Source organism: Amblyomma maculatum, chromosome 6 (assembly GCF_055883805.1).
Source record: "Amblyomma maculatum isolate TAMU_Amacu chromosome 6, ASM5588380v1, whole genome shotgun sequence".
Taxonomy (NCBI): Eukaryota; Metazoa; Arthropoda; class Arachnida; order Ixodida; family Ixodidae; genus Amblyomma; species Amblyomma maculatum.
In genome coordinates this window covers 64,572,036-64,592,526 of record NC_139349.1, presented here as the reverse complement: position 1 = coordinate 64,592,526, position 20,491 = coordinate 64,572,036, and the positions used below count along the sequence as shown (strand labels likewise).

The following is a 20,491-nucleotide window of genomic DNA, read 5'->3' as shown; positions in this document are numbered from 1 at the left end:
ATCGCTGACGAAGATAGGAAAGAATGGTGGTCCGAGGACAGATCCATGCAGGATACCCAGACTAGAAATATTCGCGTAATAAATACCATGTATAAAGAAAATAACATAGTTTCTTAATACAGAGGCCATGAAAGCCGACCATCGCACTTGGCCGTGGCTCGAATTATGTTTCCAGCAGTATGCTATCTATTAGTGTGAAATTTCTTTTTGAGCACATAACGCCGTGTGTAACCTCGCACTGGGATGACGGCGGAGTGGCTTGAGTTCTGAGGGTTCATATTTTGATCTTTAGTTGTGCGCATGCTCGAAAATACGATAATATTTGCGCTAACATATTGCCGATCGCTTCCGTCACCTCACTTTAGGCTTCATTCAGTCATGGTTGTTTCAGTCCCAGGTAAGCTTGGAGGCAAACACCGGAAGTTCATGCACTGTACCGTCGCACATGCGCACAACGCAAGATCGCGCGCCGTGAATATTATGCGGGCTGAAACGACCCAGAGCTAACTGGTTTCCCGGGAAAATTCCCCGATATACCTTACCACTAGCGTAATAATGGTGCAATGGGCAAAGGTGTCAGACCTGCCGGCATGATGCTGAAGACACACGGCGTCGCACCCTGACCCAACGAGTTTGTAGCGATGCAGAGGAGGGCACCGTAGTCTGCTTTCCTGCGGGGCGTGTAGAAGGCCGAGCTGCTGCGTGGGCCTGACTGGTTGAATGCAACGATGTCCAGGCTTTCGAGGCTGCTGTTGAAGCGCCAAGTGAAGCGCACGTCCGGCGGGTCCGCCTCCACGTTACACGTGACCTTGGTGGTTTCGTGTCGCGCCACGTGGTACACCGTCTTTTGCTTCTCGCGGCATTTGGGAGGATCTGTAGACAGGTCGGGGTGCCAGGCAACCAAAAGGGAGAGGAAGATGGCAAAGAAGCGGAGGAAAGGAAATTAAGTATTCGTATTATAATTCCAGAAAAGGTGTGCCAAATGCCATCATGTTACCAGGAATTCGACGCATAAAAAAGGCAAGAAAAAAAAGACAGCATAGCTGAGGACCTGGCAAGTTTTAAACTCTCTCATACAGACAAATCTCTTTCTTTCTTTCTTTCTTTCTTTCTTTCTTTCTTTCTTTCTTTCTTTCTTTCTTTCTTTCTTTCTTTCTTTCTTTCTTTCTTTCTTTCTTTCTTTCTTTCTTTCTTTCTTTCTTTCTTTCTTTCTTTCTTTCTTTCTTTCTTTCTTTCTTTCTTTCTTTCTTTCTTTCTTTCTTTCTTTCTTTCTTTCTCACGCACACAAGTACACACACACGCAAGCGCAGACGTGAATACAAATATTGAGCAAACAATTTCTCTGGAATTTATTTCGTAAATAAACGAGATTTGCCACTTATGTCAGTAGAAAAAATAACCTAAAATAGACGACGAAAAACACATGAGAAGCACTAATTTCGTGTTTCCAGTCATTCTCCCAACTCTGTCTTGCGCTGTTCTCAACAAATTCTTTAGCACTAATATTCTGATTTTTATCCTTCTGTTTCGTAAAAGACCGAATCTTCTTGAGAAATATTCGCACGTTTGAGGTCTTGTATTAATCTGAAAAGGCAGTCCCTATTAGAATTCTGTTCAAAGCGCTCCTAAATATGAAGGCAGGTACCCCGTATACAATCTTTTCAGAATTCCTAATCGTAATGCGGACGTATCCATTTTATATAGATTTAAAAAAGAGAGCGATTCCTAAAAAAAAAAAAGAAATAACACTACGAATGCCTCCGTCATTGTCTCATTGAAATAGAACAGCTTCCATTAAATGCGTCCTTAACACATGTGCCTTTCTCCGCGTAAAATTTTACAATGGGTTATAGGCCTAATGTCAGCAACCAATGGGTTTGAAGACGGGAATCTGGGACGACGACACTGGCAGTACGTTTCCCCTATGTATCGCGATTAAAATCAAAATTTTCTTTTTCGTAAGGCTAAGAAACCGTTTCTCAGGGTTAACGTACTCAGGTGACGCATTACAAAATACATCTCTGGGTTATTGGAGACGGTGCCGGCGGAATGATAAGAGGATTGCCAAATGATAAGATTACCGCGAGTTCACCGTCCTTCTGATCATAGCACTCCTCGCTTTTAATTTTAATTTTTTTGTTAGAGGGAAGTGGAAGGCTTGCGCTAATCAGCAACAGGACTATTCTGCAATCACAGTGGCGTAAACTGATAAGCTTCGCTGCCCAAAGGTCGATAATTGTGTCTGGGTTTTAAATTTTGAAAGCGGTCTTTCAGTAAACTCTCGGTGACCTTTTCACAGATTGTTCATTAGCGGATTTAGCACGCATAAAAAATTAAACGGCAAAAACAATCGCACTAGTTTAGGCGCATTTTTAAAGGCATGCCCGAGCATGGTAGCCTACTGGGCATCACCTAGCTAACCTCCTTGCCTTTCCGTTCTTCTAGCTTGCTCTCTTCCTCTTTCCAGTTTTTGCACATAAGCTCCGCCAAATGCCAGAAAATAAAATAAATTGAAGAACAGCAAGTTTTGCAATAAAAGAAAAACCTGGGGCTGTCCTCGCGTCGCAATTGCAATCGAAATCCGTCCTTCGCGTTCATACGATGCTTAGATTTTTTTGCCTGAATTCTGAGCTGCAAGAAACAAACCATAAATTGCTTTCTCAATATGACGTACACGTCGCAAAGGAGGAAATAAAATTAAAATGCACAAAAAAAATCCCACTTGTATTCACAGCTTAATTTAGCGATTGCTCAGGTATGTTCTTGCATAGCGTGTAATGTGCAAAATCAACATTATCTATAAAAAAGGCAGCATTTCTTTCAATTTCGGTTGTTCCTGTCTTTTTCAAAGGATTCGAAAATTAATTTTTCAGCGCTCGGCGGCCCTTTCTGACGGGGACAAAATTATATGTCAGGAGCACAATATGGTTTTCAAACAAGTGAGACAAGCATGGAAGCTTTACTCCACTCAGAAAGAATTATATTACGGAATGTTATTAGGAATATAGGGTCTGGTTCTATTTTTAGATTTCCCGAAAGCTTTTAGCTAGATCAAGTGTCACAACCTTGTCGAGAAGCGGGGATCTTGTTGTTCGTGCTTTCTGCATTATCTATTTTTCTTTATCGCACACAGTTTACCGACATTTGTAGATATTGGTTGACCACGTGGCTGGTAGAACCGGTGTTCAACGGAGTGCACGAGGTGCCCTCCTCTCTTTAAATAATTAAGGTAATAATATTGTTAATATCGACAAGCCTACAGCGTATATTATGCGAGCTCCGAACACAAATTAAGTCTTTTTTTTCGTGCAGTTATGAATTATTTTAAAAGATTGAGCAGCATCTTAGTGTCATTAAACCGGACCACTAATAAGGCTATAAAGATTAACCTTCTTAAGTCAGAAGGAGTCATAATTCACTGACGTCAAAGAGTTCCGTGTTCCCATTCATTGTATTCAGTAACATAGAGTAGCTGCAGTAATTCGTATATTAAATAATATAATTGATTTTCTTTAAGGATATGTCGTGTACGAGCATATCACTTATCGCGTGAGAAAACTGCCTCGCGTCACTACATATCCCATTCTTCATATTCTACATATCCCATTTCCGTCAATATATATTTATAAAACTGCCTTGTTCTTAATTATGATTTCTGGCCCACTTGCATCTGCAACGAAATTGCTTGGAAATATTTTTAGAGTGCCGCATTTGCGAAAAAAAAAAAAAACATAACCACCTTGATTGGAAAAGTCCTGTTCGTACACAGCCGATTTCATTCAGCAGTTTAACGCTATCGTTATACAGCATTTCTATTCTTGTAGACTGATCCGGTATTAAGAGGAAGGAATAAATATTTTATTAGCCGTAGGAACCAGGCTTTCATCGAGCAAAATTGTATATCACACAATCCCTCTCTCTCTCTCTCTCCCCCCCCCCCCCCCGAAAAAAAAAAGGTAGAATTTATGTATAGACCACCGATTACAAAGAACAAGGCTGAAATTTCGTTTCCACTTCCTTAATAAAGTTTCTTAGGAAGACGATATTAGGATTATAAATCGCCTATGGATTTACTTACCATATTCTTGAAGCTTAAACAAAGTGGTCATGGCATATCCAATCGATCATGTCTGATGCGCATTGTGCAATATGTATGCCCTTCCAGTGGCGTTCCTTATTCTCATCCCCTCTTTTTTATGCTTTCAGGAATACATTGTAGAGAACATCTGTCATACTGCCTAATCTGAAATCAGCTCCCTGTATTTCCTGCGTTACATTTTCTCTTACTGTTCGTCTCTCGCCTTGTGAACAGCTACGTCTTGCGCTTCGCGCGTTTCAGACGGTATGCTTGAATAGGGCACGAACTTCGTCAAGGTATCTCACTAGAGATTCTGTCCCTACCCCTCACTATCAAGCGAATTTGAATAAATTGGTCTGATTTTATTTGATATACGAATTGACTAAATATAAACTTACTACAGAAATACATGCAATCCTCGTCCACCAAGAACGCAATCGCCCTTTTTCGAAGCGCCCATGTTCGGCATCAGACGTTGCGTAAAGGTAGGAAAGCGGTGCACTCACAGTAGACCATGAGGAAGACCTTCTCCGAGACGCCGTGTCCCAGCTCGTTTGTGGCGGCACATTGGTAGTGCCCCGCCTGATGCCTCTGCAGCCGGTCGATGACGAGGCGTACATTCTCGATGCGAATGCCCGGACTAGGTTCGAGCTGGGCTCCTTCGTGCAGCCAGCCGACCTGCTTGACGGGCGGATTGGCCTGAACGTTGCAGTCGAAGTACACGCTGCTTCCCTCGCTGATCTGCTTTCGCGCATCGAGCGAGACGAGGTTCAGCTGAAGCACCGGCTTAACTGCAGTGAGAGCGGGGTTAGGAGAAAGAAAAAGGGAAAGGAAGGAGCGGAAAGAAAGAATAATTATTTTTTTCGCTCGAGTTATCCCCTATAGAAAAATAATATGCGCGAGACCCAGGGAAATAAATCGATGAAGCAATTTGCGTCATAGCGTCCAATTCTCCTCAAGCCCTAAACGCTTGAGTGAGTTGAGAACATAAAAATGCTTGTATTGATATTACTAGCGAAAACTAAAGTAGTTCATCATTTAGGAATGAGCACACTGATACAATGCTCCATTTTGCTAATCACATCGGATTAACTTTAAGCATCAGTTTTGCTGCATGATCATGACGAAATCCTTTCGAAAATCGATGCTATGTATATGCAGCGTTCATCATTTCAGAGGACTTGTAGGTTCTTTTCTACTCTTGAAGTTACAGGTATATTGAACAGCTGGCGAATTAAAGAATTTAAAGGGAGGCTTAAGAGGTTTTAGAATTCGACAAGCCTAAAAGCTTAAAAAGAAAAAAAAGTAAAAAACTTGCAGGTAAAAAATTCGAAGTCATTTTGTGCCAGAATTTGAATAGATGATGTAATCGCCCAAAAAGTGCTATAGTTTTTCAGGCTTCCCCGCGGTGCACCACACCAGATTGAAGCCGCAATCATGACGTCATGTATAGCGTAACTACTTTTGAAGCGAAGTAATGGTTGCTCCAAGGCCAAAAACCAATGTCACCGAATAAATAGTTCATGAAGAGTTGCTTGATAGCATCGAATGACTCACGACAGCATATGGGCGAAGCGCCCGGAAATATAAAAATTCGGTGAAAATAACGTCATCCCTACCCCCTCTGCACTCCTCTGGCGCATTGAGGAGGAGACAAATTTTAATATATGATTACGCCCTCATTATAAATGCTAGCACGAAACCAGCACGTTTTATCTATAGCCTTCGTACGCTCTAATCGTTGCATAACGCCCAAACGTTAAAAAGCAACTTCAAGTTCCCTTTAAGTGAACACGTTAGAGGTCTTTCCAGTAATTCTCGCCTTTCTCTCGATAACATTAAATAGCCGCAATGTAAGCCAGAACACGGCCCTTATTTCAGACAACAGAAGTATAAGGAGCTAGCCCTCCGATATGCCACTCGTGGGAGCCAGCTGCTTCATTTCGTGCACGTTGGCACAAAATCTAGACAGAGCAGAACCTTGTGTTCATATTTTAACGTCCTCCCGCACTCTCACTGTAGCTTATGGGCTCGCCTAGAGGAAGTGCAGCCGTTGACACGAGTGCGTTTACGGTGGAAAGCCGCCGAGAGCAGGAGTGGACTAAAACTTCGTTACTTGAGGACAGGCAAGGGATGCAGCGAAGTTACCACGATGTGGATGGCATATCGCAATTGTAAGCAAACAACTTTCTAGGCTTAGGCCCTAGAGAACTGTCAATGCGCAGGTGTTAGTTAGATGAGTGGAGCACTGAAGTAGCAAGTAACTGCCCCATATGCAGTCAAGGACGTCACTTCGGCGGAACGCGGGTCATTGAAGATACCTTCTGGCAGATGACGGCTGCACTGAACTCAGCTCTACCAGGCCACTAACTTAGCGGTAACCCGACAAGGAATTCCCTTCAACGAAGACTTGAAAAATTAGGCTCAATACGTGATAGACACGCTGAATTTATCAGTGCAACGTGTGAAGTGCTTATGAGGAGATACTTGAGCCAAGCGTTCGTCGCGGCTGTTTTGTAAGTGAAGTAGGGCAGCTCCTGCTCATGGCTAGCGGGTACGAAGAGATGCACTTCTGTCCCCCCTTCCAGGGTACACTTTCAAAGTGGAGTCATGCCGAAGTGAGGAAACGAATAGAATAGAACGACAAAGAGGTTAACTAGGCGACGCTCAGTAGGCTACCCTACATGTGGGAATACGAACAAAGGGCGAAAAAGGAAAAAAAGAGCGCCAAGGAAAGAAGTCAATAGCATGTCCAAGACCTGTAGTGAAAAGGGGTAAAGAGCGTACACTTAGTCTTGAACTCAACCCCGAGTCCTCTAAATACTTAAGGAGCGCCTTCACTGATTCTTTTTTTTTGTGATGGAGGAGTCAACAATGGGCCCAGAATCAGCTTCAATAAGAGCGCGAGAGTGCAAGCGGCGAAGTGTAGCAGCCAGGAAGGCACGCCCACGCTCAAACTGAGTGCAGTTCAAAAGCATGTGCGTAGTAGTTTCAACACACCCGCACTGCTCACACGCTGGAGTCTGCCATGCCGATGAGATGGGAATATGCGTTTGTAAACGCCATTCCTGTGCGGGCGGGATGTCCAGCCTCCGGGCGTAGACCATGATTGTCTAGTCACGTTTCGGGCGATCAGTAGAAGATGCATTGCTGTGTAGGCTCTTGTCTATCCTATCTCGACAATGTTGGTTGTATCGTGAGCCGATCGAGCAGCATTTTCAGCTAAGTTGTTGCCAACAATTCCACTATGGCCTGGTATCCACTGGTAGATTATTTCGTGACTCTTTTGTAATGCCCGATGGTGCAAACGCCGAACCTTCGTTACAAGTTGCTCATGGTCGCCATGACTCAAGACCGAGTGAATACATTTTAGGGCAGGTTTCGAATAACAGAACACGGCCCTTTTCTGAGAAGCTTGTTCAGAGATATACTTTACAGCAGCCTGAATTATGGCCAGTTCTGCTCCAGAATAGATAGTCTTATGAAAAATTAGATGGTAAAGGTTTACTTGTCTAGTAGGAAAGACGACGGCGCATGCAGAACTAGTAGAGGTTACCGAGTTATCTGTATAGACGTGAGTACGGTCCCAATAGTCATTGTGTAACATGAACAGTGTGCGTTGTCGAAGAACCGGCATTCATAAGTTAGATTTCTTCGATATCCTCAGAATAGCAAGGCGCACACATGGCAGCAGCAGACACCACAGTGGCGACGGAGGTTCGTGCTGCCGGAGTGAACTGTTTTGGGATGAAAGACTGGTGCATTGCTATGATTTTTACAAATGTAGAATAGGGTATGTGGACATACCGATAAATACAAACGCGAAGCTAGCTTCTTCTGGCATTCTACGCTGTCAGTTGATCTTTTTGTAGCGGAGAGTTCCACATGTGATTGAATTTCAAGATTCCGAAACATTGGTTTTGTGCAAACACTAAAACGAGACAGGATAAAAGCGTATCGTGAAATCATTTGGAAGACTTTAATAGTTATTTCGGTCGCAGGCAGGACTGACACAATAGACAGTACGTGCACGCGCGCATATTGCTCCAAAGCAGCCCAAGGACTCCACGTCACTGAAGTTGCCGCCATCATCTCACAGCGTGACCTTGCCTTGAAGGCGCTAACTTCGCATCGATGAAATATTCGAAGCTCATTTATGCAGCAGGATCTAGGAATCTTGGTGCAGCGGTGGCGTAGCGGTAGAACATCCGCCTCGCATGCAAGAGGACCGGGGTTCAAATCCCGGTGCCGCGCAATTCTCCACCGGATGACAAAAAAAAAAAATAAAAAAAATCCGCGTGTTGATGGAATTGCATATACAGGTTTGGGGTGCGACCTGATGCCGGTGAACACCTCCGGCAACGCACTCCCTCACCAGAACAGGAGTTGGCCACCCTGGTGCAGTAATTGGCCACAACCTCCTATGATAAGCTCCATAAAACCTCGGCCCTCAGTCACCAGCGGCTGCGGAACAACTGACCACGGCGGCGGTCAGACCTGTGACGCAGCAGGGGGTGCTAAGAAAGCCTGGCTCCGCTGGACAGGCCGCCATTGGAAACTGACCCTGGCAACGTTTAATGCTAGAACCCTAGCTAGTGAAGCTAGTTTAGCAGTGCTGTTAGAGGAACTAGAGGGCATGAAATGGGATGTCATAGGGCTTAGTGAGGTTAGGAGGCTGAATGAGGCATATACTGTACTGAAGGATGGGCATGTACTGTGTTATCGAGGTTTACCAGAGAGGCGACAACTAGGAGTAGGTTTCCTTGTCAATAAGTATATAGCGGGTAATATAGATGAATTCTATAGTATTAATGAGAGGGTTGCAGGCATCGTAATTAGGCTTAATAAGCGGTATAAACTGAAGGTTGTACAGGCCTATGCACCTACAAGTAGTTATGATGACCAGGCAGTTGAAAGCTTCTATGAAGATGTAGAATCGGCAATGCGAAAAGTAAAGACGCAGTATACTGTACTAATGGGCGACTTCAATGCCAAGGTAGGGAAAAAACAGGCAGGAGGCAAGGCAGTAGGTGACTATGGCATTGGTTCTAGGAATAGCAGGGGGGAGTTACTAGTTGAGTTTGCAGAGCGCAATAACTTACGAATCATGAATACCTTCTTTAGCAAACGGAAGAACCGAAAATGGACATGGAAAAGTCCTAACGGAGAGACTAAAAATGAAATCGACTTCATAATGTGTTCAACCCCCGCCATTGTGCAGGATGTAGAGGTAATCGGGAAAGTTCGATGTAGTGACCACAGGATGGTGAGGTCCCGAATTAGCCTAAATCTGAAGAAGGAACGAAATAGATTAGTAAGAAAGAAACCCATCAACGAATTAGCGGTGAGGGGGAGGGCAGAAGAGTTCAGGATCTCGCTACAGAATAGGTATTCAGCTCTAACTGAGGATGGCGACATTACCCTAGAGGCAAGGAACAATAATTTCAGAGATATCATTACTGAGTGCGCGGTAGAAGTAGGCGGTAGGATAGTTAGAGAGGATACCGGTAAGCTGTCTAAGGAGACGAAAGATTTGATTAAGAAACGGCAGAGTATGAAAGCTTCCAATCCAACAGACCAGATCGAATTGGCCGAGATATCAAAGCTAATCAATAAGCGCAAGGTGGCCGATATAAGGAAGTATAACATGGAGAAAATTGAGCATGCTGTAAAGAACGGGGGAAGCCTTAAAGCGGTAAAGAAGAAATTGGGCATAGGCAAAAACCAGATGTATGCGATAAGGGACAAGGCGGGCAACGTCATCACTAATATGGACAAGATAGTCAAAGTAGCCGAGGAATTCTATACAGATCTCTACAGCAGCCAAAGTAGTCAGGACCGTAATGAGATTGGCGGTAGGGAAAAACAGTCAGACGTTCCACCAGTGACGAAGGATGAGGTCAAGAAAGCACTAGAAACTATGAAAAGGGGGAAATCAGCTGGAGAGGATCAGATAACTACAGATTTGCTGAAGGACGGGGGGGATATCGTGCTAGAAAAACTGGCCACCCTGTATACGCAGTGCCTGGTGTCATCGACGGTACCGGAAGCATGGAAGAATGCAAACATTATCCTCATTCACAAGAAAGGGGACTCTAAGGACCTTAAAAATTACAGACCAATCAGCTTACTGTCTGTTACGTATAAGGTATTTACTAAGGTAATCGCTAATAGAATCAGGACAACCTTAGACTGCAATCAAGCAAAGGATCAAGCAGGGTTTCGGAAACGGTACTCTACTATCGATCATATCCATACCATCAATCAGGTGATAGAAAAATGCTCAGAATATAACCAGCCCTTATACATAGCATTCATTGATTACGAAAAAGCATTTGACTCAGTTGAAACCTCGGCGGTGATGCAGGCATTGCGAAATCAGGGGGTAGACGAGCCGTACGTGAAAGTGCTGGAAGATATATATAGTGGCTGCACAGCAACCATAGTTCTGCATAAAGAAAGTAACAAAATTCCCATAAAGAAAGGTGTTAGGCAAGGAGACACAATCTCCCCAGTACTATTCACAGCTTGTTTAGAGGAAGTATTCAGAGACTTGGAATGGGAGCAGTTAGGGATAAGGCTAGATGGAGAATACCTCAGTAATCTGCGATTTGCTGATGACATTGCCTTGCTAAGCAACTCGGGAGATGAACTGCAAATAATGATTGATGACCTAGACAGGAAAAGTAGAAAGGTAGGCTTGAAAATCAATATGCAGAAGACTAAGGTAATGTTCAACAGCCTCGGGAAGGAACAGGAGTTTACATTAGGTAGCGAAATACTGGAAGTAGTAGGCGAATATATCTACTTAGGACAGGTAGTAACCGCAGATCCGGACCATGAAAAGGAAATAACAAGAAGAATAAGATTGGGATGGAGCGCATTTGGCAAGCACTCGCAGATTATGACTAGCAGCTTACCGGTATCGCTCAAGAGGAAAGTATACAACAGTTGCATCTTGCCTGTACTCACCTATGGGGCTGAAACGTGGAGGCTAACCAAGAGAGTTCTACTTAAGTTGAGGACAACCCAGAGGGCTATGGAGCGAAAAATGGTAGGGGTAACATTAAGAGATAGAAAGCGTGCAGAGTGGGTCAGAGAAATAACTCAAGTTAACGACATTCTAGTGGAAATTAAGAAGAAGAAATGGACATGGGCAGGACATGTAGTGCGAAGAGAGGATAACCGATGGTCGCTGAGGGTAACAAACTGGATTCCAAGGGAAGGAAAGCGTAGCAGGGGGCGGCAGAAAGTTAGGTGGGCGGATGAGATTAAGAAGTTCGCAGGGGTCAAGTGGATGCAGCTAGCACAGAACCGGGTTAAGTGGAGAGATATGGGAGAGGCCTTCGCCCTGCAGTGGGTATAATCAGGCTGATGATGATGATGATGATCTAGGAATCAGCTATTAGAAGTTTAGCTTATGTAACAATCTGGCTAGTGCTTAGAATTCTGTACCGACGACCAAGTCGCCCAGGTGAAGCATGTCGGTGATGCTAAAAAAGCATCGGAAAGCTTGCTCCCTAGAACTCGCATATTACGACTAGTTGTAATAAGGGTAAAAAAGGAGGCCAATGGTCCACTGTACGGAACTCGAGCCATATATGCCATTTGGCAATATCAGCGAAAGGCTCCTGCTCTGTTGCTGAACGGTGCACCCTTAAGAAAGAGAAATCCCTTGTGGTTTTTTCTTGAATCACAATCTCTAAATACGCAATCTTGATGTTCAAAAATTGTGTTCAAGCAAGAATGCAATTACTTGAATTTATCTACCTTTGCTAAAGAGGTTTGTGAATTGCGGCTCGGCAATAATCATAAACTGTAGAAGAACTGTTGACTGGGAGAGTTGGTGAACCATGACGAACAGTAATATAAGAGCGCAACAGTAACTCGTTTCTGTGGAGCTCTTATATTACAGTTCGTAATGATCATAAGCCCTTGCCAGTCATGGTAACCCCAGAAAATGATTGCATTTTTAGTTTCAAAAGTTCAACGCAGTGGGGTGGAAAGTTCGTTAGCGAGACGAATGCGCGTCTGCACAGAAATGATCTTGAGGTCGCATTCGAACACGCACAGCTTTTCGATGTCCAGAGGTTCGCAAACAATGCTGGGAGATGCGTTGGGTGAAGTCAGTGAATCCTGGATATTTGCGTAAGGAGAGAATGAATGCATCGAGAAGTCGACCGCCGGCGCATTCGCATCCTCTTGGAAGGCCCCGAGGGACCTCACGGCCTTCGTGATGAGAGTACGCAGAGACTCTAGGCGACGTATGAGTTCGTGCGCAGGTCGGAACAAACGAGCCAGATTGCGATTCCGTTTTATTTGGGGAGCGAAAAGTATTGCACAACGCGGAGCTCATAAGCGTTGGCTCTATCTCGACGCAAAGAGGCACATATTCGTTTATTTTAACAACCGTCGAAAAAGTGATGGTAGTAAAATGACTAAGCACACACACACACGCTAAGTAAATACACTAGAAAACAGCAGCTCGCCAAAGCATATGCAGACGCCTCTCGATTCATGCCATGAAGATATATGAAACCCGATATACGTCACCGAAACTTGCGTTTAACAAGCAGGCTGTAAATAAAGGATGCTAGGTAGTCATCAAATATGCGCTACAATAAGGGTTAGCTTTTCGCTTATTCCACCGTATTATGTTGTCTTAAATGAATAAAGCGTTTAATTATTAGTACTGTGAGATATCTTCCTGGTGGCACAGTAAAGCAGGAGTGTGCTAGGGCAAGAATGTTGCAGGGTTGAATTTAGGAAATTTTCAAATGCCAGTCTTGCTTTGCTCGGTGCCTGTATTGACATCAAACCATTTGCAGCCTGCCGATCCTTTTCATACAGCCAGTGCTGTAATGCAATGACTGAAATGAAATTGCAACGAGGATAATATATTATCAATATATTTTATAGTTTTGGTATAGTTCGCAAACGTTACTACCACAGATTCCAGACCTTTCCTTTCCGCCGATGGTTGCTTGTACATCGTAAGGAGCCTAAATAGTTGAAAGGACGTTCTTTGGGATGACTCCCTATGGACCGCTCCACGGTATTTGTTATCTATAGAAAATTATATAAATCACAAATATCTTTCACCATTCGATAATGAATTCCCTACAAGGACGTCCTTTATTTATTTAGGTTCCTTGTAATATTCAAAAGGGAAATTATCATAACACGCTGTACGGCTTTCCGCACGTCCCCACATGTTTTGCAGAGCCAAGCAGTACGATGGATGCGGTGAAGATAGCTCCCCAAATATGGCATCAAAGTTTATTCAGGAAGTCTAGGAGGTCTTTCGTCCGGCTAACTACGAGATGCGATATCAAATTTAGAGCAGTCTTATTCAATCCGAGGCTGAACAAGGCTGATTTCATGGAATCTGAATCGGTGCCAAACTATTTACATAGCCACTGCAAGCATATGTTTGCGTGCGCTGTCCTGAATTGGCAGCGCACCAGACACACTGCTTCACGAGCAGTGCAAGCCCGCCTGCCGCAGGATTCCTATGGGTGTCAGTTAACTTTGACAGATAGTGCGCCTTCATCCGGTGTCCTGCGTCTACCTAAAGCGGTGTGATCCTCTGTATTTCTTTAAAACACAAATTCAGCATTCAGGCTACGTACAGTAGTGCGTATCAAGCAAGACAGAACCATCCTTGTGAATTATTGAGCGAGTCATGCAGTTTGTAAAACCTGTGTTTCGCTAAACTCAGGAGCCGATCATAGCCTTTGATGCAATTGAAGATAAAGGCTGAGAAAGTTAACAACATTGGCGTTAGCTAGGAGATACAGCTGTCTCGATGTCCATCCTACTGTGCGTGCAAGAATTAAATTTATTCTTATTTGATCTGGTGACATAGAGTAATTACCAAGAGGCGTAAATATTGGCCCTCCGAGAGTGTGCGTGCTTTTTGTCTTGAGAGATGAAAGGCAACGTCTTGAACTCGTAGAATTATATTAAAGTTTATCTTCTGCATTCCTTTCTCTGTTCGCCCTTTTCACTTCCTTCATGCCCTCTAGGCGCGCAGTAGCTGTCTTCCATGTTCCTCGTGACATCCAGGTTCCAGAAACTCGACGATTACCAAATCTTACCTAATGCGGTGCTACTTGAGATTTCCTAATGTTGTTAGAACTACTGCAAATTATTCCCTTTCAACGTTTGTTACTGTGCAGAGACCTTCGTTGAGTGATAGAAAGCCATGGGCTGTACTTGTATTCGAGTCGCATATATATTGGATTTCTAAATGTGACAAGAGTTAGAATTACAATTTTGTCCCTTTCTCTCTCTCTCTCTCTCTCTCTCTCTCTCTCTCTCTCTCTCTCTCTCTCTCTCTCTCTCTCTCTCTCTCTCTCTCTCTCTTTCTCTCATTTTAAAAGCCTACCTATCTATCATGGCTACACCAAAGGTGTCAGTTTTATGGGTCAAAAGCTATTCTGCAGAAGAAAGTTACATGCTTGCTAACGAGAGGAGCTCTTGGCTGTGCTCTTAGAGAGATTTTCAAAGGCTCCCAAAGAAAGAGCAAGCAGCTTTTCTTTCAGAACCAACATATCAGAGAAGCTGACGAAACAGATAAAAAAAAAAGTAGGTTCTCCGGCTTTGTACAATGTTTCAGCCTTAAATCATCAAGAATAGCTTGCCAAGACTCACGCGTCGAGTCGGGTGCTACGCGTTGTAATACTTGACGGAGGCAGTGGTCGGATAGTTGCTCCTCCTTGTCGGTAAACACGCGGCACGCGATGGAAGAGAAAAGCAGCGCTCAGCTAGTGAGTAAGCTGACCCGAGAGAAACTAAACAGTAAACGTTACTAACTAATCCGCTTTGCAACAACTAATCCGGTGGGCGGCGGCGGGGCGTCCCTCAAGCGTTGGAGAGATGAAGCCGGCGATATCATTAACTCCCTCCATTCCTACAGCCGCTGAAGCCACCGCCTTCATTGCCGGGCTAGGGACAGCGGTGCATCCGAGAGCCCAATGTTGGGCGATAAATTTTAACGGGTTATTAAATTAGAGCCATTGCCTCAGCAAACTTTTCGGCGTCAGCGGGCAGGGTGACGCGGCTATCCCCGAGCGCTCAGAGAGCTGGGAAAGAGTACGATAGAGAAAGAGAGAGAGAGAAAGGGTTGACTGTAGTAGCTCGAAAGCGGCGGGGATATCACCAGCTGCAATCTCGAGCCCATGGTGGAGGCCGTTGAATTGGAAGCGTAGAGGCGGTGGCGGAGGCGGTGAAATTTCACAGCGTGCAATGAGCATTTCCCGCGAGGGTGATCCTTCGCTCCTCTCTTTTGCGCTCCCTCTTACCGTAGAATAGCCGAGGGGTTTTACGACGGAAGCCCTTGTTAGAGTGGACTTGAGCAAAACTCCGATCCAAGGGGCTTACGTGGCGACATGAAAGGGCCGACTATACCGTATGTCTTGGCGCCCGAATAAAATTAGGCCAGCTTATAATGAGAATTTTGAGGCCCTTGGGCTTTGGAGGCTTGTCGACGGTGGACTCAGCCTGAAAGAGATCCTATAGGCACACAAACTTATGAAGCGATTGTAGCTTTAAAAAGAGAAACAGATTCTGAAAAGGGGTGGTAAACCTGACATAACAGTATTAAAGTCACCCTTTCCGGTCGAAGATACCTGAAAAGTGACAAAACAAAAAAGGTACATATGCCCATTGTATGCAAAATAAAATTAATTATGCATCGCTGCCATGCGCCAGATCAGCACAAACTAGAGGATAAGCACGCAGCCGCTCCCCGCCTCCTTTTGCCATAAGTTTAAGCATAAATATTTCGGCGACCATGGTTCATGTGTCTTTTACATATCAGGCCGCTAAGAAAACCCTGAAAGGGAATAGTTTGTCTTTTTCTAACAAAAGGTACTGTTCAGCGGACAGTACATGCTGCCTAAATCGTGAAAACAATATGCACATTGATCTTGGTGCATCTTCATAAAAACGGCCATTGTCTTTAACTGCAACGTGCTTCTATAACCAAACACTATGTAGCTTCTTTTTGTAAAAATACACCATGAGCATGACTATTTTGTTGTTCACCTGAATTAGGGAGCACATGTGGTCCTCTGAGCGATGTATTTCGTATGAAAGATACCGGCTGTTTCCATCTGCAGTGACCGAAACGGGGACATGAAGACCTGATCATATGCAACGAATGCGGAATTTTAACTGCAGTGGCACCTGGCACCCACCGTTGGGCCCGTGGGTACAGGCATTCCCCTGCCCCGGTGCTCAGTCGAAATACGATGAATTGCTTCGCAAGTGGGTCCGTAATCTCACCTTGAGTATGTTCTGAGCAGTTTTCCATCACCTGGATGATGTTATGGATATGATCGATAGTACAGTATACTCTTTCCGAAAAGCTGCTTGATGGCTTGCTTGACTGAAGTCTAAGATTGTCCATATTCTGTTAACGTTTAGCTTAGTAAGCACCTTATATATAACAGATTGAGCTTAGTAAGCACCTTATATATCATCATCATCAGCCTGATTATACCCACTGCAGGGCGAAGGCCTCTCCCAAATTTCTCCACTTAACCCGGTTCTGTGCTGGCTGCATCCACTTGACCCCTGCGAACTTCTTAATCTCATCCGCCCACCTAACTTTTTGCCGCCCCCTGCTACGCTTTCCTTCCCTTGGAATCCAGTTTGTTACCCTCAGCGACCATCGGTTATCCTCTCTTCGCACTACATGCCCTGCCCATGTCCATTTCTTCTTCCTAATTTCTACTAGAATGTCGGTAACTTGAGTTGTTTCTCTGACCCACTCTGCACGCTTTCTATCTCTTAATGTTACCCCTACCATTTTTCGTTCCATAGCCCTCTGGGTTGTCCTCAACTTAAGTAGAACTCGCTTGGTTAGCCTCCACGTTTCAGCCCCATAGGTGAGTACGGGCAAGATGCAACTGTTGTATGCTTTCCTCTTGAGCGATACCGGCAAGCTGCTAGTCATAATCTGCGAGTGCTTGCCAAATGCGCAAGCCTTATATATAACAGATTGTAAGCTGATTGGTCTGTAATTTTTCAAGTCCTTAGCATCCCCTTTCTTATGAATTAAGATAATGTTAGCGTTCTCCCATGACTTCGGTACCGTAAATGACACCAGGCATTGCGTATACAGGATGGCCAGTTTTTTTAGTACGATATCTCCCTCTTCCTTCAACGAATCTGCAGTTACTGGAGCGTCCCCAGCTGTTTCCCTAACCTCGTCCTTCGTCACTGGCTGCTTTCCACCACTGCCTATCTCATTATTTTCCTGAATACTTCGGCTACTAAATAGCCTAGTGAGAGCTCCTTGGCTGCTTTGACTATCCTGTCCATATACGTATTGACATTTCCCGCCTTGTCCTTTAACGCATGCATCTGATTTTTGCCAATGCCCAATTTTCTCTTCACCGCTTCAAGGCGCCCTCGTTCTTTAGAGCATGCTCAATTTTCCTCATGTTATATCTCTTTATGTTGGCTACTTTACGCTTATTGATTATCTTTGATATGTTTGCCTGTGTTATCATTCATCACTTAGAGTTTCTAATCAAATGTTTTGTGTCTTTAGATAGTTTACCAATATCCTCTCTAACTGTCCTATTACCTACTTCTACCGAGCACTTAGTAGTGATATCACTGAAATGATTGCTGATTGCTGCTACGCTAAAGTCATCATCCTCAGTTAAAGCTGAATATCTACTCTATAGCGAGATTCTGAATTCTTCTGCCCTTCCCCTCACTGCTAATTCATTGATGGACTTGATTCTGTAAGTAGTAAGTAACCTGTTCCATTTCTTCTTCAGGTCTAGTCTAATTCGAAACCTTACCATCCTGTGGTCACTGCACCGCACCTTTCTGATTACCTGAACATCCTATATAATGCCAGGGTTAGAACACAGTATGAAGTCAATTTCATTTTAGTATCCCGTTAGGACTTTTCCACGTCCATTTCCGTTTCTTCCGTTTACTGAAGAAGGTATTCATGATTTTTAGGTTATTCTGCTCTGCAAACTCAACTAGTAACTAACCCCTGCGATTCCTATAACCAATGCCATAGTCGCCCGCCGCCTGGTCTCCGGTCTGCTTTTTCTCTATCTTGACACTGAAGTCCCCCATTAGTAAAGTACACTGCATCTTTACTTGCCCCATTGTTAATTCGATATCTTTGTAGAAGCTTTCAACTGCCTCATCATCATGACTACTTGCAGGCGCGTAGGCCTGTACAATCTTCAGTTTACCTCGCTTATTATGCTTAATTACGGTGCCTGTCACTATCTTAATAATGCTATAAAATTTATCCATATTACCAGCTATATCCCTATTGACAAGGGACCCTGCTCCTAGTTCTCGTCTCTGCTGTGAAACTCGATGACACAATACATGTCAACCCTTCAGTATAGTATATGCTTCATTTGGACATCTAACCTGACTAAGCCCTATCACATCCCATTTCATGCCTTTTAATTCCTCTAATAGCACTGCTAAACTACCCTAACAGCCTAGGATCCTATCATTAAACATTGCCAGGGTCAGTTTTCAATAGCGGCCTGTCCGGAGAAAGAGACTCTTAGTACCCTTTGCTGCGTTTCAGATCTGACCGCCGCCGTGATCAACTGATTCGCAGCAGCAAGGAACTAAATGCTAAATGTTAATTTAGGTGAATAAATGCTTCACATTATTGCCCTAATTTTATCTGGAGTCAATGTTCCGGTCCCGGATCCTGCTTTTTCTCATGACTTCAGAAAGTTCTACACAAAGGCAGGCAGGACTCCTGCCGAAACGTCGACTCCGTACAAAATTAAAGGAACAGTATAAAGCATCTCATTGCTTGTATGTAGTATAAACCCTAGCAACTAAGTGCGTCTATACGCATGTATGTATGTATGTATGTATGTATGTATGTATGTATGTATGTATGTATGTATGTATGTATGTATGTATGTATGTATGTATGTATGTATGTATGTATGTATGTATGTATGTATGTATGTATGTATGTATGTATGTATGTATGTATGTATGTATGTATGTATGTATGTATGTATGTATGTATGTATGTATGTATGTATGTATGTATGTATGTATGTATGTATGTATGTATGTATGTATGTATGTATGTATGTATGTATGTATGTATGTATGTATGTTGGTTGGTTTGTGGGGTTTAACGTCCCAAAGCGACTCAGGCTATGAGAGACGCCGTAGTGGAGGACTCCGGAAATTTCGACCACCTGGGGTTCTTTAACGTGCACTGACATCGCACAGCACACGGGCGCCTTGCTTTTCGCCTCCATCGAAAAGCTGCCGCCGAGGCCGGGATTCGATCCCGCGTCCTTGGGAACAGTAGTCGAGCGCCGTAACCACTGCGCCACCCCGGCGGGGTGATGTATGTATGTATGTATGTATGTATGTATGTATGTATGTATGTATGTATGTATGTATGTATGTATGTATGTATGTATGTATGTATGTATGTATGTATGTATGTATGTATGTATGTATGTATGTATGTATGTATGTATGTATGTATGTATGTATGTATGTATGTATGTATGTATGTACGTACGTACGTACGTACGTACGTACGTACGTACGTACGTATGTACGTATGTATGTACGTATGTATGTATGTATGTATGTATGTATGTATGTATGTATGTATGTATGTATGTATGCATGCATGCGTGAATGTACGTACAGGGGGGCTCAAAAGTTTCCAGGCCACACGGTCTGTTTCTGAGCAGCATAGCCGGGCAGCTACGACGGCCCCAAATCTCAAAATACATGTGGAGGGCAGAAGAAGCATTATTCTAACTTCTGAGGTGATTTATAGCTTTAATGGGACCTCAAGTGTCAGAATATGCTGACCAGAAGCCAAACCTGTGGCCTGGGAACTTTTGACCGCCCTATACGTGCGTATGTCTATATATATATATATATATATATATATATATATATATATATATATATATATATATATATATATATATATATATATATATATATTGACAGAGAAAGAGGAAAAATACGGGTCACCCTTAGACTAGGTGTAGGCAGGAGGGACAAGAACATGCTATCGATCAGTACATAAAAAATAGTAAAACATGCAACTGCGAAATGCAAACTATTAGGAGTGCAAAACACAAATACAGAAATATAAGAATCAGAGAACACAAAATAGAGATATACAAAAATATGACTAAAAATTTATTCTGCTACGAATTCATCGAAACAAAAGAAAATCAGTGGTGCCAACTTGTTCCGCTTTTGTATGCGGCGTGTGAAAAATGAGTATTTAAAGTGTTAATCCTACCACTGCAAGGCGTTAGTGATTGAGCATGATTATTGCCTGTGTCGAGCGTAGAATTTGGTGTGAGAAAGGAGGTCTCAACTCATGGACATTTCAGTGAAGAAATT

The 20,491-nt window shown here is 43.6% G+C and overlaps 1 protein-coding gene across 4 annotated transcripts in view; it reads right to left on the bottom strand.

Moving 5' to 3' along the window:
* LOC146185894 (nephrin-like) overlaps positions 1–20,491 on the bottom strand; it is a 710,707-nt gene that overhangs the window by 25,598 nt on the left and 664,618 nt on the right. For all 4 annotated transcript variants that reach the window (XM_084606825.1, XM_084606824.1, XM_084606827.1 and 1 more), the window contains 2 exons: positions 4,585–4,869; positions 583–873 (listed from right to left, as the gene is read on the bottom strand). In XM_084606825.1, coding sequence (XP_084462951.1) covers positions 583–873; positions 4,585–4,869 — 576 coding nt within the window. The remainder of the gene's footprint in view (positions 1–582; positions 874–4,584; positions 4,870–20,491) is intronic.